The following is a 19,189-nucleotide window of genomic DNA, read 5'->3' on the forward strand; positions in this document are numbered from 1 at the left end:
GTTTAAAAAAAACGGAGGGAGAAAAAAGAATTTAGAAAAGAATCAGCATTTTTATAGTGGTAACCTATGGAGAGTGACAAACTGAAATTTTCTATTTAACATGATTTATTATATTATTTGAATTCTGTTTCAATGAGTATATACTCTTATAATTAAAGTCCCAAATAAAGAGAAAAAGAGGTTAAAAAAGGGAAACCATGGACAGTCCACTCCATACTCATAACCTACAATGGTTCTTTATCGTCTGTCAGATCAAATTCATACTCTTAAGCCACTTTAACATTTACATTTAAATGTAACATTTTAATGTTCTCTACCAGGCGACTTCAACTTATCTGGCCAACTTTTTTTGGTAACAGCTTTACTGAGTTATTTTCATACCATACAATTCGCCCACTTACAAGTGTACAATTCAATAATTTTTGGTATATTCACAGATTTGTGCAACCATTACCCTAAACAATTTTAGAATATTTCTTCACTCCAAAAAGAAATCCCATGCCAATCAACAGTCACTCCCTGTTTCCTCCGAATCCAATCCAGCCCTTGACAACCACTCATCTATTTTCTGCCTCTCTGGGTTTGTCTATAGTACAGATTTCATATAAATGAAATCACACAAGATGTGGTCTTTGGTGACTTGGCCAACTTTTTTCTTATCATTCCCCCAATTATTCTGAAGTTAATTCCTTCTATATCTTACATAAATCCAACCTGTTACCTTGCTTACAATGTGTCCCCTTTCTAAAATTTCTTCTCCCTTCAAAGCAATTCCACTCAAGACTTGGAGCTCAATCTATGTTTGTTTTTAGACCCTTCTGATTCAAAAGGCTTTCTTGATTAGCCCAGATCATGTTGATTTGTTCCTTTGAATTACATTTTTTTTTAAAGTCAACTATTTCATTTTCATATATACATCTTATAGTTGTGTATAAATGTAATCATACCATACTCTTTCAATAGTTAAACACTTTTCCCCCATTTCTTCATTGTTTGAGACCTCACTCCCCTTCCCTCCTTCTACCCACATTAGAACCACCCCCATATTTGTAATTTAGTATGTATCCTTTCCTATTTTTCTCAATACTCATATAATCACATACACATATACCTGCATTTAGGGTTTTTTGAGTCACTAGTGTTTTACAAAAATGGGATACCACACAGTCTTGTGTTTATGTTGCCTTTCTAACACAACAATACCTCATAGAAGCCCCTCCCACCAACTCATTTAGCATAGCTTCAACTCATTCTGCTTGATGTCTCCATATTATTTCTTGGGGGAATGTATCATAACTTCCTGATCCATTTCCATACTGGTGGGCATTCATATTATTTTCAGCTTTTTGCTGCAATAATGAACATCTTTGTACTTATATACATAGGGTACTTTTAAATGCCCTATGTACTGTTGCTTTTATTTCTGTGGGATAGTCCCAGGAGAGAAATTAGTGGATCAAAGTCCTTCGAGTTTTCTTAGTACTCATGTTCAGTACATGCAACTCAGCTGTTTATGATTACTTTGGAACTGTCTAGTTGTTTTACCTATGCATAGTTTATCTCTCCAGAAAATTTTGTAGTTGTATCCCATTAATAATTTTTTATTTAACTTTTATTTACCTACAATAGAAAAATTTACATTTTTATTAACGAAATTGGTAAGAAACAAAAGAGATAAATAAGAGAGGGCCTTATAGGCCAGGCAAAGCAACAGAGTTGGCCCTAGAAAACCTCACATCACATTTCTTTCTCTGAGGATTGAGTTGGCTAAGAGTCCCCTAGGGCTCTAGGGCAGAATATTGAACTTTGTACCAGAGCCCAAGAACAGCTTAACTATTTATCTCCCTGATAATTATGCATGTTAAGTCTGCCACTGTTACTCAATATTGGAAATTTCCTAATTTACCCAAGTAGCAAATACTCTTTTCTAAAAGCAGAGGCTGGTTATAACTGGTGGATTATCCAACTTTTCCTTTTTGTCATTTTACTTGGTCCCTATCCTGTGCTTTGCTTTTGGTCATTTCCCAGCTATGGTCCATGTAATAAAACTAAACTTAAAAAATCAATTCATTGTGTTTTTAAAAAAACTTTGGAAATAAGAAGAAAATTCACAATATTAATGATCTTAATTAATCAATGTGTTATCTCTCATTTTCATTAATAACAGAATATACATATATGTATATTAGGAAGTAACTTCTGAAAAAAAGATGAAATTATTTAAAAATCAAAGCAGGATTGCAAAACCATCTTTTTCGCCCTTCAAAGCATTCCTCGTTGCTGAATCTAATTTCATACAAATGACTATATGAGAAATATTTATTTAAAACACTGACTACATTTTCCCAAGCTTAGTAATTGTAAACACTACAGAGTGACCATTAACTATATGCTTCCAAACTTCTGAAATTTCAAAGAACTCTTTGTCACAACAGAAAAATTATCAAAGGAAGAACACACCTTATCAACTGAAGGAGGGGAAAAAAATGTGATAAAGCAATGAACTTCAACCCTAGAGGTAAACCTGGCAGTTGTTATGGCCTTTGATCATAGAACTAACCATTATAGTCAATCTAGCCTGACTTTCTTCAGATAAAACTGTATCTGAATAGACATTCTGGTAACTTTGTCAAATTGTAAAGTATTAAGAAGCAAAGTCAGTATTTTATCATGTGGAGTCAATTAAGGATAGAAGGGCTACTCTAACAAGTTATTTAATCAATCAAATGCCTAGATGTCACAATCTGGACTCTGTAAATAGCAAAGTCTCACAATCAATCCTGAGACTGTGCAGCCAAGAAGAAAAGCTCTTCCAGGACATCTAGGATTGGGCCTCTCAAGAGAATAAGAAAAATGTTCTTCATATTTTATCAGCCAGGCAGAAAACCCAGAAAGGAAAAGTTTTATGAAGACTGAAAATGGATGGAAAGATGCAAGTCTTTGCTACAATCTAGGTATGTATTTTAATTATTTCCTGAAACTAACTAGGTTAGGATTTTAATGTGGCCTGAAGCAGTGTCCTTGAATTCTGTTTAATATTAGGTAGTTTTTATTATATATAAGGAAGTAGTGCACAAAATGATCTATTACTATGTAGTTGGAAAATGGGGGTAAAGAAAAAGCTGATAAACATTTCCTTTATAAAGTAAAACACAGACCTCTCTGAAAAAAATGAAATGATCAAATAAATAATTTAAAAATACTCTCAATGGATTTTATTTGCATATACTGAGCAAAACAAGCCAGCCAGAAAGGGTTCATACTGTATGATTCCACTTACATGAAACTCAAGAACAGGCAAAACAATCATGTTGATAGAAACTAAAGCAGTGGTTAAGGATGGAGGTGGGGACTGACTAGAAGGGTATGAGGGGACTTTCTGGGGTGATGGAAATGCTCTATATCTTGAATGGGGTATGGGTTATATTGGTGTACCTTTGTCAAAACTCACTGAATTGCATATTTAAGATCTGTGCAATTCACCTAATTTTACCACATTAAAAAAAAAAAGTACAGCTGGCCCTCCATATCCATAGGTTCTGCATCTGGGGATTCAACCAACCACAGATCAAAAATATTTGGAAAAAAAATTCCAGAAAGTCGCAAAAAGCAAAACTTCAATTTGCTGTGCATGAGCAACTATTTACAGAGCATTTACATTGTATTAGGTATTATAAGTAATCTAGAGATGGTTTATAGTATATGGGAGGATGTGCATGGATTGCAGTCATATACTATGCCATTTTATGTAAGGGACTTAAGCATCCGCAGATTTTGGCATCTGAGAGGGTCCTGGAGCCAATCCCCTAAGGATACCAAGAGATGACTATACCACTCTCTAAAGCTGAAATAACTTTTACACCTTCAAGACTTCTCTCACTTGAATTTCTTCTTACCAAAAATATTATACCAAAAAAAAGACTTAAAAAAAATTCCCATATAGTATTCTTTGGCATGGGTGTTATGTGCTGTTTTGTGGTTAAGTGTGGACTCAGAATTTTGTTGAGTTGGAATTCTGGCTTAACAACCTATTGAGTGACTTGGGGAGAGCTACCAAACTGTTCTGTGCCTGTGTCTTCATCTGTAAAGTGGAGATAATAATAGCACCCACTTCACAAAGTTGTCAGGAGGATTTAATAAGTTAATGAAATACTTAGAACAGTTAGCACTATATAAATATTAGTTATAATTATTACCACAATAAATAATTTACACTTGAAGAGGTTGTCATCCTGGTAATACAAAGACAGGTAGGATCTTGAAAGAGTAAAATGTATAGGGATGACCATTATCTCTATCAAAGTAATTATAAAGCCCTGAATTATCTGGTTTTCTCACACAATGACAAGAATGAGTTTCAAGTGATTCAGGAGCTTTTTATTATTCAGTTTTTTAGAAGATTCCTGATTCTTTCCTGGGGTAGATTCTTGCTAATCTTTACCTCAGAGAATTTCTTGATATGAATGAGAAATATGCACAAAGGTTAAAGTGAGAAACAGACAAGTCATATATTTTTAATGTGCCAGTATTTAAACCACATGAAAATTATTACATTTCAAAATTTTCTTTCTTCTCTCAGTAATAAAAAGAGAAATATTCTATAACTCTGCACTGGATGGCAATTTATGGCATTTCTATAAGCTAGTTATCAGTATAATGGTACCTTGAAATAAGTAGTCAACATGTATCATACATATGGGTTAAATATACATTTATTCACCTATAAACTTATATATGTAAAGACTCCAGTCTTTACTCTGCATTAAAATCTAATTCAGAAGATGAGAGGAAATTGTATAATCAATATGAATATATACTATTTTTAAAATTCCATAGGTACAAAGCAAGTGAGAAAAGAAAATACATTACTTCATAAAAACAGGTCGACTTCACAGTGAAATATCTATGGAAAAAGTAGGCCTAAATTTAAAAACTCTAGGATATAAAACTTTAGATTACTACTCTGCTTATCAGGTGAAATCTATAAAATGTGTTTTGAAATGGCCAGATAAATGTGAAGTCATCATTCAGTAAATGTTTGATGGTGGTGATTTAAGAACTTAGTGTTTGGGGATGAGAACACCAGAGAGGAATGGGGAGGGCACACTCTGCTTCAACACTTGGTCTGTGGCTAAAGATCTAGCTTGCCTTCCTAAGTTGGTAGGCATCTCATGCACCCAAGTGGAGTGAGTGAGTACCCATTAGGCCAGCGGTGTGCATCAGAAACACCCAGGGACCTCTTCAAAGCTCACAGTCTAAGCCCTTCCCTTGACATTCTGATTCAGCAAGTCTATGGGATCCTGGCTTGTACATATATTTTGAAAAAGCTCACCCAATGGTCTAGGCAGATTCAAACCACTTTCAATTTCTGTCATTTCTTGGACATATATTTTAATCTTTTAAATAGTATAAAAATCTCACCCCATCAAAATAAATCTTTATCTTTTAGATGTTATTAAAGTCAACCATATTTAACAAAACTTAAAACAAACCAAAAAAATACACCCCTTGCTTAAGGCAGAACTACAACTAAACTATCACTAAACTAAAGATGGATACCTAACTGATTTTGAAACTTTTAAGGGAAGAAGATTTGGGAATTATTATCTATAACCCACTCTAGAAACAATCTTTTCATCATTTTAAATATTATACTTGACAATAACTATACAGTCTCAGCCATTGTTTTGATGATAAGGGACAAAAAAGCATATGGTAAAAGCATTCCCTCAAATTGTGCCCCACACAATTTGATTATTTCCCAATGAATCTATTCACTGCTGTAGTTGAAAGAAAACCAAGAAGTGGTTCTGGATAGGTCAGACAAGTCATTTTGACAAGCCTAACTCTTTGCATAGCCCTTTCTTAAGCTCCAAACTATATCACATATTCCAAAATTAATTCTGCTTAGGAACATAAAAATGTTAGAAATATAGGTTTTTGGAAATAATGCTTTATTAGGCACTAATTCTTCCTATTCCCTGGAAGGGAGCTGTTTATGGAGCTGAACACCTTGCAATGTCAGGTGTCTTTCTTATACAGATACTATAAAAAGTAGATTCATGGTTCATAATAGTATATAGCTCAGAATGCCACCTGCCTTCCTATATAGAATCACTTTTCTTCCTGGGTGATAATAAGTGGAGGGCATATTAATGATCGAGGAGGATGAACTGACATTTTCTGTTTCTACAGACATGGTCCTTAACACAGAGATGGCAATGTCATAGAAAGAAGAAATAGTCTACAACGCTCATATTTCTTTAAGCAAAGGATAAGTTTTAAAAATCACTAAGAGGACTTGGGGGAGTGAATCTGACTCTTTATATCCATCTAAAGCAGTAGTAAGCACAGCCAGCTTACTACTACACAGAACTCCTTTATCTCCCATGTCATTCTGCTGAATACCTTCCAAGTTACTGTTGCTTCAGAAAACTTGGGTAGGTATGGCCGAAAGAAATCCAGGGAAATTCAAAATTCAGAAGGTGTTGACCCAGTAATTTTACCTCTAAGAATTTTTTTTTTTTGTCTGCGCCGCACCTTGCAGGATCTTAGTTCCTTGACCAGGGATTGAACCCAGGCCACCGCAGTGAAAGCACTGAGTCCTAACCACTGCACTGTCACGGAATTCCCACTAAGAATTTATTTTAAGGAAATAGTTGATCAGTATATAGAGTGTGCATACATGTACACACAATTCTGAATAAGAAATAAGTCTAGAAAGATACATATACTAAAATCTCAATAGTGGTTATCCCTGAATGGTGGGATTATGAGTAATTTTTCTTAAAAAAAATCATGCTTATCTGTATTCTCTATTTTTTTTTTTTTTTTTTGCGGTACACGGGTCCCTCACTGTTGTGGCCTCTCCCGTTGCGGAGCACAGGCTCCGGATGCGCAGGCTCAGCGGCCATGGCTCACGGGCCCAGCCACTCTGCAGCATGTGGGATCTTCCCGGACCAGGGCACGAACCCACGTCCCCTGCATCGGCAGGTGGACTCTCAACCACTGCGCCACCAGGGAAGCCCTATCTGTATTCTCTAATTTGTCTATCATATATATGGAACTTTTATAATAATTAGGAAAGGGACTGAGATATTTTCCAAAAGTTTAAAGTACTGGCAAGTACTGGGGAAATATGCCAAACATGAAACCTTTTGGAGCAAACCACATAACAGAAACATACTTTTAAACCCCAAACTAACAAACTAAACTTGGCTTTGTAAAAGAGATTTTTAAAAAAGTATTAAATGCCTCTTAATTTTTCTTAATAATTGACTCTTCCTCCACCCCACAATTATTTTAACACTTCTGTAAGTTTTGCTTCTCTACGTGGAGAAAAATAAGTGATTAACACTTTGGATATTGTATATCTGGTGGTTTCTTTAACATTGATAATTCTCTTTTAAAATTCTATCTACTTCTATCCCTTCTCACTTACCCCAATCCCTATTGTACAGGAGAATAAAAATTATGATAGGTATTCCTTTTCCCCCATAGTTTATATGAACATATATGAACTTGTATGGGTGTATTTATTTACATTCATTTTTTACATAGTTAACATGCACATAACACAAATAACAGTCTAGATACAGAGGCCATCATCTTGACAATATGATTACTAGTTTCAAGGCCTGGAAAATGCAGCTCACCATGTAAAAGTATCTCACCATGAGAAATCAGTAATTTTCAAAGCTGGTAAAACTTAATATTAAATTGAAGCTACAGGTAGGTTGATTGGATAGAGAAATACTTAAATTAATACCAACTGTATTGCTATTAAGCTTACCTTACAGCTTTGAAAAACTCTGATTTCCTGTGTGTTTCAGTGGTGAGCTGCATTTCCTGAGTCTCAGCAGATTTCCCAGCAGGAATTCCAGTCTGATGAAGAATCAGCAAAAGGAAGCCCTCACTGAGAGACACACTGGTATCATTCACTGAGTGGAGACAGTGAAAGAGCAACATATTTCCAAAGGCAATTTAGATTATTAATATATATGCTTACACAGTAAATACAGATTTAACTTCGCATGGCAGAAGCAACAATTAATCTCCCTTGAAAACCTGACTGCTTTTTCTACAAAGCATTTGGTTTTACCCTGCCTACCTCTTTGGGATGATACTCATTCATCATAGTTCATCCCTTAACTGTCTTTAAAAAAACAAAACAAAACAAAAAACCTTAGGTATGAATTTGAACAATAGCGATGACACATCTTCCAGCAGTAACACTGGAATCTTAAAGTAGAAAAAAAAATTAGTGAAGTAAACCTTTATCAACTTTTTGCATCACCTTTATCACTGTTATCACTTATCAAAGCTGTGACAATCACATCTGGAAATCTTGTGTAACCTATATAAAAATATTTTCTTAATATTGAAATGAGCATTTAATTCTTTCAAGAAAAATGTTTCCTAAAATGTCTTTAACACAGTAGTTCACAAGGCATCAATAGTTAGAACACAGTTCTAGACACAATGTTTTAGAAAGTAACAGAACTTTTCTTTAAAAACATCTTGAAAATACATACTTTTCACTGATACTTCTGAATTATAAGGCTAATCGTATTTATTGCTCTAGATGGTGTTGTCTATACAGTACTATTAGCCACATGTAGCTGTTTAAATTTAAATTAATTAAAATAAAATTTAAAAGAATTTAGTTCCTCAGTTGCACTAGCAACATTTTAAGTGTACAGTAGCCACTTGTGCATAGTGGCTACTGTATTGGACAGCACAGCTCTAGAACATTCCCACTGCTGCAAAAATTCTATTGGATAGCACAGTTCTAGACAAAGCCCCTAAAGAGAGAGACAGTCATTACAGTTAAAAGGCCTTACCTGATCTGAGGAGGTGTGGGTGTGTAAAGGGGCTGGGCTGGCCTAAGTATCGGTTTGGAATCCTCCTCTCTGGGATGGGCTGCAGGGAGTACCTTCGCTGTGAACATGACATGCATCCTGAAGGAGAGATAAAGAGGATGAAATGAAAAAAAAAAAAAAAAAAAAAAAAGAGGATGAAATGGAACAGTGTACCTAGAAAGTCCCCACAGTATATACACATTTATCTACCTCCAGCAGTAGGATGCTTTAGAAAAATGCAAATTAGTATCTCCTTCAGTATTTATATGGCCCTTCCTCTGGGCCAGCCAGAGCCTGTGTTGGGCCTTAGGGATACAGAAATAAGATTATCTTTACCTTTAGTGACTTTAGTCTACCTGAATATAATAGAGGTATATATACATACAGTATGATTAACGTATGAATAGGAGCCATGGGAACAGAAGAAAGACAACAAACAAAAGCAGGCGAGGGGGTAGGAAGTATTTCATTGAGGTAGTGTTATGCTGTGTCCTAAAATTCAGAAAAAGAGAATTAACATTTTTATTGAGAATATGTGAAGTTTGAGAAAATATGCACATCTTATCTCATTTAATCTTGGAATGTTAGAGCTAGTGAAATAATCTGAAAAATGCTTAATCATATTTAGCCCATAAGAAGTAATATTATTAGCATTCATTCAGCAAGATTTATTAAGTGTGTGATTGGCACATGCTGGGAAAGACACAAGAATAACACAAGACTATCTGTCCTGGTCTGCAAAGAACATACAGTCTAGTGGAGGTGAGACAGAGCAATACTACACGGTGAATGCAGTGGTGGATTCATACACAAGGTTTCTGAGAGCACAAAAACTAACACAACGCTGTGGGATGGGTACAGTGACGATAGGACACAGTGATCTAGGGAACAGAGAAGCACACAACAGGCGCTTGTGTGGAACTGCAGAAGTAGGTGATGCCTACTCCGAGCGGGAATTAGTCAGTGAAAGTGACAAGGGGGGCTGAAGGTATCATGAATGAGATTATGAAAGGGAAAGCATAGAAAGCACCACATTCACATGTGCCCATGTGTGCATGTAGAGGGAAAAGGGATAGAAAGAGAATTTCAGGTCGGTGTTGCTGCTGGTGGGAGAGGAAAAGATCAGCAAGGTAAGGATCAGACCATTGAAGGCTTTGTACACCAAACTAAGGAATTAGATTTTTAACTGTTACGTGAGATAGGCATTATCATCGCCTTTTTTTTTTTTTTTTTTTTTTTACAAATAAGGAATCAGACTCAGAGAAGTAATTTGTGCAATGTTACACAGTTAGTACTAGGGAAGCTGGGATTCAAACTCAGTTTTATTTAACTTCAAAATCTTTGCTCTTATCCTTCCACTCTGCCACTCAGTAAGTCTTCTCTGCTAAATCACAACAATACAATTAGTACCATACAATCTCCCTGTGAACATACAATCACTACAACAGCCAAACGTGGTAAGTCTGGATCAAGTTAAAGGTTTTAGTAAGGATTATAAAGTATGAATGACAGTGTATATATTTGGAGAGTTAAGAAGTCTTAAACATTAACTTTGAATTAAATTCACAGAGGGTTATTGAGAAAAGTTATAGCTTCCTGAATGATTAAAAAGACAGAGAAAATGGTACAGGTTTCCAGGCAGTATGAAAATACAGTTAAGAATAGTGGAAAATGAGAAAAAGGACAAAATATTAAACAAGTATTTCCTGGAATCTGTCTTTAGAAAATGTACAGAATACATATTAGGAATATGCCCAGTCTACATAGGTTGAAAGCTTAACAAAGATGAGGCAAGCAATTTACAAAAATACAGAGAAACTTGCTAAGTGACACCACAGGGAAGCAATCAACAAAGTCCAGACTGTGAGAGATACTACCAGACAAATAACTCAGCTTTTTCCACATAAATTCCAAGGCAGGTAGGGGTGGTAAGATATGGAAGGGGGAATCTATAGATTAAGTAAGCCTTAAAAGACATTATCAACCAACTGTAATATGTGAACCTTAACTGGATCCCGATTCAAGCAACAAACTGTAAAACAAATACATTACATTTATGAGATCACTGGAAATTGGGACAGTGATTGCATATTTGATGGTATTACGGACGTAATATTTAACACGTGATAATGGTGTTGTGATTATGTTAAAAAGGAAGAAACTTATCCTTTAGAGATATAAATTGAAATATTTACAGATGAAGTGGTATGATCTCAGGTTTGTCTCAAAATAATATGGGGGTGGGGTGGATTGCAGAGAGGATGAATGGGGATTTGAATGAAACAAGACTGGCCATGAGTTGATAATTATTGAAGCTGGGTGATGCGTACATCAGAGTTCATTATACTACTCTACTTGTGTATATGTTTGAAATTTTCCATAATAAAAAAGTTGAAAAAAAAAGATGAAGCGACCATAGAGAAAAATGAAGGAAATAAGTATGTACTCCGGAAGGCAATCTAAGACAAAGAATTAAAGGCAGCATGGTATAGTAGAAAAAAGTGCTAGTTCTAGTTTAGTTCTATCTACGTGATCTTGGCACGTTACATAACTCCTCTGCACTTACTTCTTCACCTGTGAAATAAAGCCGTTATATTAGGTAGTGGCTTTCAAATTTTTAAAACCAAGACCCACAGTAAGAAATATATTTTACACAGTAACCTAGTATATACAGACATATATATGTATAATGTATATAGAAATTTCACTAAATACTATTCTTTCTGTGACTGTTATTTTTGCTGCTCTATTCCATTAAAAATAAGCTTGCCTCACTGCACTAAAATGATTTTATTACTTCAGTGTCTTGAATGGTGGCCCCCAGAAGATACATCCACATCCTAATCTCCAGAACCTGTGACTGTTAATTGGAAAAAGGGTTTTTGCAGATGTAATTAAGGAACTTGAGATGAACAGATCATCCTGCATTACCTGGGTTGATCCTAAATCCAATGACATGTGTCTGTGTAAGAGAAATGCACAGGGAGAATTGAGACAGAAGAGGAGGAAGCAATGTAACCATGGAGGCAGAAACAGGAGAGATGTGGCCACAAGCCAAGGAATATGTATAGCCATCAGAAGCTGGAAGATGGGAAGAACGGATTCTCTCCTAGTGCCCCTGGAAGGAGTGTAGCCCTGCTGACACATAATCTCGGCTTCTGGCCTCCAGAACGGTGAGACAATACATTTCTGTTGTTTTAAGCAGACATGTTCATGGTAATTTGTTATGGTAGCCTCAGGACTAATACAATGACTTACTAAGGTTGAAATAAATATGTCAAGTGCTTGAATATTTTTTTCATAGTTCACAAAGTCTTCATTTTTTCAAACCAAAACATGGAACAACTGAGAAGTAAGCTATTAAAGCTCAGTAACCCAGAGGTCATATTATGCAAGGGGCATGCTGTGGCCATAAACAGCTCCCACTGGTTTATAAGGCGCTGTTTGAGGCTTCCAGGAAAATATAGGGGAAATAGTCCAGAGGGTTAAGGATGGTCTGGTATGACTCTGGACTAGCTCCGTTTGGAAGGTCTAGTCCCTACCCCAACCCCATAATGACACCATAATGCAGCCCTCCCTGAAATAAGCTTGTAACTCTGCTTGCCATATAATCAGTATCCTAATGTGTCCTAGCAGTGGTCCATGGTAATAACATTGTCTTCAATGTAAAAATGTGCCTATCTGCAGTCACTGCCTCTACCACCATCACCAGCAGAGCCTAAGCTGAGAGGAAACCACGGTTCTCACTACCCTGAGCACCCCTTTCCAGCCATGTTACAACATGGTAGATTACTATGAAGTTCTAGAATTGCAGATATACTTCACCTAAGGACATTAAAAAGGCTTATTGAAAAGCGGCACTTAAATGGCACCCTGATAAAAATCCAGAAAATAAAGAAGCCGAGAGAAAATTCAAAGAAGTAGCTGAGGCATATGAGGTATTATCAAATGATGAAAAACGGGACATTTATGATAAATATGGCAAAGAAGGATTAAATGGTGGAGGCAGAAGTCATTTTGATGATTCTTCTGAGTATGGCTCCACATTCCATAAGCCAGATGATGTCTTTAAAGAAATTTTTCGTAAAAGGGACCCATTTTCATTTCATTTCTTTGAAGACTTGCTTGAAGACCTTTTAAATAATCCAAGAAGCTACTATGGAAGCAGAAACAGAAGTGAAAGATCCTTTTTCTCTACATCCAGTGAATATCCAGCTTTCGAGAGATTTTCTTCATATGATACAGGATATATACTATGTGGTTCACTGGGCCATGAGGGCCTTAATTCATTCTCTTCTCTGACATCTGACGACAGTGGGATGGGCAACTACATATCTGTTACAACTTCAGGTAAAATTGTTAATGGCAGAAATACCAATACAAAGAGATTTATTGAGAATGATCAAGAAAGAGACAAAGACGATGGTGAGTTGAAGTCCTTTCTTTTAAATGGTATGGCAGATGAAGAGAGCTTTGCTGAAGAATGCAGTTGGAGAAGACAGTCATTCAATAATTATTCACCAAAGTCCTGCAGCCCCAAACATGTATCTCAATATACTTTTGCAACTGGAATCCCTCTATTTTCTCAGCAGGATTCAAAGAAGGTGGTAAGAGGAAAAAAAAGAAGCATAAAGAGGTACAGAAGAAGAAGTCAACTAAAAGGAATCATTAAGTTGACTCTTCAGACACATTATGTTCATATAACATTTGAACACAACTCTTTATGTGTTTCTTTTTTTAAATTTTATTTATATTTTTATACAGCAGGTTCTTATTAGTTATCCATTTTATACATATTGGTGTATATGTCAATCCAATTCATCACATCATCTTTGTGTGTTTCTGTTAGAGTTTTGCAGATAATATTTGTTTAATACCACACTAAGGTTACGTTTTTAACGTATTTAGCAGGACTGTAAACATCTGATGAGTGGCTGTTTGGATTAGGTATGTTAGAAAAAGATAAATTTGTGGTAACAGTGATATTAAGAATTTAGAAAACAGCAAAGATTAACGAGTTTTGAAATTTTAGCTAAGGTAGCCAGGAAAAAGATCTAAATAAAATGAAGGAGTTAGCCATGTGGATATTTGGTCAAAGAAGATTCCAGGCAGCAGGACTAGCAAGTGAAATGTCCCTAAAGCAGACTGTGTAAGGTGTGTTTGAGGAACATGGAGATCAGTGTGGCCAGTTATGAGAGCAAGTAGATGAAGTAAGAAAGGTAACAGAAGACCAGATTATGCAGGGACTGCTAGATCACAGTATGAACTATGTTATAATTGTCAGACAGGAAGCCAATGGAGGCTTTGAGCAGAAGAGTGACATAATCTGACATACTTAAACAGGCCTACGCCAGTTGCCGTCATTAAAAACAGACTCTAAATAAGCAGAGGTAAAAGCAGGTAAATGCAGGCTACTGCCACAATCCAGGCCAGAGACTGCAGTAGCTTGGCCAGGGTGGTGGAGGTGGTGGTGGTAAAGAGAGATCAGACTCTGGATATATTCTAAATGTAGGGACAAATGGAATTTGCTGACAGACTGGATGTGGGGTATGACAGAAGTCAGGATTTTTGGCCTTAGCAACTGAAAGAAGAGAAGTGCCATTAGTCTGAGATAGGCCTGGAGGTGTTAAATTTTGGATATGCTACATTCAAGGTACCCGAATTTATTAAGCAACAAAAAAAGAATTTCCTACGTTGACTTGCATTCTGCATGTTCCCTGTCATTGAATTCTTCCCTTTTTTTAACAAAAAGATCTTATTGATCATATTAATCTTTTATCTTAGAAATATAACTACTATAAATTTTAATGTGACTAAAAGATGGGAGCAAATAATCTAGTAGCACTTAAAACCCAACCACCTTTCGAAAAACATAGTTCAGTGATATATAGCAATGCAACGAATTTGGAAACCAGAAAAAATTCTAGGATCAACTATTTTTAAATGACTGCTAGAATAAAGCATGAGCTCTTGTTTTGTTTGATTTTTAGTTGGTAGGTGGGTGGGAAGGAAAGTTCATTTATTCTACAGGAGAGACTGGAGACAATTACCATTTAATGCTTATTTGCAGAAAATAAAATCATAAAAGCTCAGAGTATTTTAAATGCCACTTATAAAAAATGTGACATTTAGTAGAATTTATTTATTGTTACACATGTGGGACTAATCAGACTTAGAAAAAAATGCAATTTTTCAACAAAAGGAAAAACCAGTGTCTCTGAAAATTTGAAAATGCAATAACATGCCCTCTGGCCCAGTTTTTATTTTATTCTTAACAGATAACTAAAAATTCAGATTTAATCTTATTCAATAGCTTAAAATTATTCGTTTCCTACTGCCTAGAGGAAAAAGCTCAATGTTGCTTAACATAATATACAAGGCACTCCACGAGCCAGCCACCAGCTTTCTTCCCAATGTGACTTTCTATCATGTGTCTTCTTACACATCTCATGCTTGAGCCCAACTTTTCCCAAATTGTGTTCAAACCAGTTCAAGACTCACCAGAGAAAAAGGGCTCCATGGTCAAATACATTTTGCAAAATAATGCCAAAGACATTTCCCTCTTAGAGACATGGAAATAGTCTATTATGAGCACTATAAAATGCAGCATTCCCCATACTTATTTGACCACAGAACCCTTTTGGTGTAACAGCTATTAACATGCCCAGCAACATATTTCAAAAAAGCTCCAGGCTTATTAATGATGCAAAGCTTTGTACCAGTCATTCTGTTTCAGAGTTCTGGGCCTTGGCATTCATTCTCTCTGCCAGGATGGCTCCATCACTCTAGTTGGCTTGGTGAATTTAAGCCTTCTTTCAAGTCTCAACTCTCCTAACCTTTGAAGTCACGCCCATGTTTCCTCTTTGCCCCTCTCTGCCCCCAGAAAATATCAACACTTTTTCCTTCTCCCCACAAGTATGTTACATTACAATTACTTGCTTTTTTTTCTGTCTCACATGATGGCAGAAACTTTTTTTGTGTGCTTAGTTCTCCTATGTGGTGCTCAATTAATGTTAATAGAATTAACTGCAAACAGGCTTTTAAAAATTATTTTCTACTTATTCTTTAATATTTTCAGTATTTCCCTTCCTCATCTCACACTTATATTTAAATGATCTAGTCTTTTAAAATATAAAACTTACTTATGCATCATTAATGCTTTATTTTGCTTTTTCTCAAATGACTAGAAGGTGTTAATAACTATATCACAACTAATGAAATCACACTCTTAATTAACCAAAGCATTTCCACTTTAGGAATGCATGACTTTCACAGAATAGGAAGTTACCTATGGTACTCAACACCCTGTTCCCAGAGCCTTCCTAAGGAAAAGCAACCAAGAGCACCACAGACATTCGAAGTTCTATTTATGAACATCTAAAGTCGGTGGAATTTTCAAATTCTAAAACTTTATAAAATCCCAGAATAACATACTTACAACCCATTGTTGCCTTTCTTGAGCTCCCATGTCACTTGAGTCAAGACTCTATTACCGGGCTTCCCTGGTGGCGCAGTGGTTGAGAGTCTGCCTGCCAATGCAGGGGACACGGGTTCGAGCCCTGGTCTGGGAAGATCCCACATGCCGCGGAGCGACTGGGCCCGTGAGCCACAACTGCTGAGCCTGCGCGTCTGGAGCCTGTGCTCCACAACAAGAAACGCCGAGATGGTGAGAGGCCCGCGCATCGCGATGAGGAGTGGCCCCCGCTCGCCGCAACTAGAGAAAGCCCTCGCACAGAAACGAAGACCCAACACAGCCAAAAATAAATAAATAAATAAATTTATGAAAAAAAAAAAAAAAAAAAAAAAGACTCTATTACCAACCTTTGCTATATATATTCTCATTTATTTGTTGCTTCTCTATCATCTGACTAGACTGTAACTCCAGGGAAGTGGAGATTCACCCACAATGACTGCTAACTCAGAAGTTACTGAATGAAGATACATTCTTTCTGGCTCAATAAAAAGGTCCAAAAGGACTCTACTAAGCAGAGTAAGACCCAGCAGAGGTATAACAGAAAAAGGACTAGATGGCAGTCATACAACTAACATTCCTGACTTGCTACTTGTGATATTGTGTTAGTTTCAGTTCCCCATCAGTAAAATGATATTTGCTCTAACTTACTGGACTTGCGAAGATCCAAGGAGATCATTCATTCACTCAAAAAGCCTATATATGTAATTATGATGTTAACATGAGAGGTGGTTAAATTTACTTATTCCACTGAAGCAAAATGAAGCATAATGACTACATTTTTCCAGGACACTGGTGTGTATAATCCAGTACCTAGCCTTAAATTTTGATTAATCAGGTTTTACACAAAGCCTCAACAAATGGAAAAAAAGTTACAAGCAAAGAATGGTTCCAGCTCTAAATCATAAGTTATGGCCTCTGTGATCAAGACTGACTAACTGCATATCTATTCACCTACTCCCATGGAGAGGGACAGCTTTCTGGAGCTTAAGTGTTAGAAGCAAAGAGCAAGTTCTGTGCACTGAACAATGATTACTTTTTATTTTTACTTTTTAGAGTAAGGAGTAAGTCTTGATATAATTACCATTCCATTTTCAATAAATTCAGGTATACCAACATAAGAAACACATGTCAAGACATAACTTTGGTGTCAAATACCATATGCTCCGGCTCACACATTGCTCACCTATCGGACCCCCAAAACTAAAATATGATCCAATGGCAGATCTGCCTGAAAGACGATTTAGCTTTCACCGATCAAGCTTCATGTTCACTGTTCGCGACAGAATACACCCTGAAAAAATGCCCTGCCCCCCATTCCTGGACTACTCTATCTTAACTTTTCTTTTTTTTTTAGTTTTTTTGAATTTTATTTAATTTATATTTTTATACAGCAGGTTCTTATTAGTCATCCATTTTATACACATCAGTGTATACATGTCAATCCCAATCGCCCAATTCATCACACCACCATCCCCACCCCTCCGCGGCTTTCCCCCCTTGGTGTCCATACGTTTGTTCTCTACATCTTTGTCTCAACTTCTGCCCTGCAAACCGGTTCATCTGTACCATTTTTCTAGGCTCCACATATATGCGTTAATATACGGTATTTGTTTTTCTCTTCCTGACTTACTATCTTGCCTTTTCGAGCAAGGCTTTCAGACGTAAAAAGCCTCAGGAGTATTTCCAAACATTACCTCTTCTGAGAGGAACTACTCAAAGGGTGTGTAGTACTAAACATGTGTCTCCTGTACATTCTGCAGCCAGCTCTCACGTCTACTCTTTGAAAACACGAAAATCCGACTGTAGGTTAACCTAACAGAAACAAGAGCTACGTGATGTGAGACACTGTGTCACCTGGGCAAGTGTGGTAACTGACAACTTCCATGAGTCCGAGTTACTCTGAAGACAGCCCCTCTGGGAAGACAGCACACCCTTTTCTCTCTGCAGTCATTTCAACCTCTTAGAATACCTCAACTGCAGAGAGAACCCCGGGCCTACCCTTTTCCAGGGGCAGGGGGTAGAGAAGAAATCCAAGGAGCGCACAGAGGGTTTGGGAGTGGAGAGCCCAGCAGAAGAGTCCGCTGAAGCAGGGGTCACCTCAGACCAACCTGGACCCCTCTGGTGCGCCTCAGGCTTCTCAGAGCAAGCCCCGAAGGAGACATTGTGGGAGGTGAGTCTAACCTGAGAGGCTGCGGGCGCTTGCTACCGCGGGAACAAGCTTAGTTGCCGAGAGTAGCCAAGGCATAACCGCCACGCTTACGCTTCAGGAAGGAAACGCGGAAAACTGTCGAAGAAGTCGCCGCCGGCAGGGTTGAGTCGCCCGGAAACCAGGTCAGGCGTCCCTCCCCTTCCGGCTGGCGCTGCTCGCCGGGCTTTCCTCCCACAGAGGCGCAGAATGTTGACGTCACTCCCGGAGTTGTGACCGCCGCTCCGGCCGGAGGGCCACCTTGGCGTCATGACGTCATGTTCCATTTAACGGCCACAATCACAGAATATTCTATTCTAAACGACTCCCCGCAGGGGCTGACAGCTCCCGCCTCCTTGAAAGCACCGGATAGGAGGTTGATCCATCTAGAGCACTGTTCTGAGTGAAGATAAGAATCCGTGCATGGAGAGGCAGGCACCAGCACGAACAGCCACACTTCTAGAAGATTCTAGCCAGTGCGCAGCGCGGCGGTAGAGGAATAGGACTGAACAAGCGAAAGACCCGGGGTCACGAGACCGTTGGGTGGGCGGAGCCAGCGGCCGGGGAGGTTCTAGTCTGTTCTGCCTCTCAGCAGCCGCCCCCTTTACGCGATCACGCTGAGCTAGCGCCCGGGCTTGGGATCGGGCCGCAGCTTCCGTCGTGCCCGCC

At 37.5% G+C, this 19,189-nt stretch overlaps 2 protein-coding genes across 3 annotated transcripts in view; one reads left to right on the forward strand and one right to left on the reverse strand.

The window, feature by feature from the left end:
• The window catches only part of XPNPEP3 (X-prolyl aminopeptidase 3), a 62,412-nt gene extending 43,762 nt beyond the window's left edge, over nucleotides 1-18,650 (reverse strand). For both annotated transcript variants that reach the window (XM_081248112.1, XM_081248111.1), the window contains exons 1-2: nucleotides 18,517-18,650; nucleotides 8,844-8,960 (exon numbers count right to left, since the gene is read on the reverse strand). In XM_081248112.1, the coding sequence (XP_081104238.1) occupies nucleotides 8,844-8,960; nucleotides 18,517-18,580 (181 nt within the window). In that variant the 5' untranslated portion in view covers nucleotides 18,581-18,650. The remainder of the gene's footprint in view (nucleotides 1-8,843; nucleotides 8,961-18,516) is intronic.
• On the forward strand, nucleotides 12,643-13,533 carry DNAJB7 (DnaJ heat shock protein family (Hsp40) member B7; the record flags this gene model as incomplete). The annotated part of the gene is given in 4 exon segments (XM_081248117.1): nucleotides 12,643-12,671; nucleotides 12,673-12,709; nucleotides 12,713-13,429; nucleotides 13,432-13,533. Coding segments are annotated over 4 exon segments (885 nt in total).
• Nucleotides 18,651-19,189: the final 539 nt, after the last annotated feature.

The sequence above is a fragment of the Mesoplodon bidens genome, assembly GCF_964165515.1.
Source record: "Mesoplodon bidens genome assembly, chromosome: 11".
Classification (NCBI taxonomy): Eukaryota; Metazoa; Chordata; class Mammalia; order Artiodactyla; family Ziphiidae; genus Mesoplodon; species Mesoplodon bidens.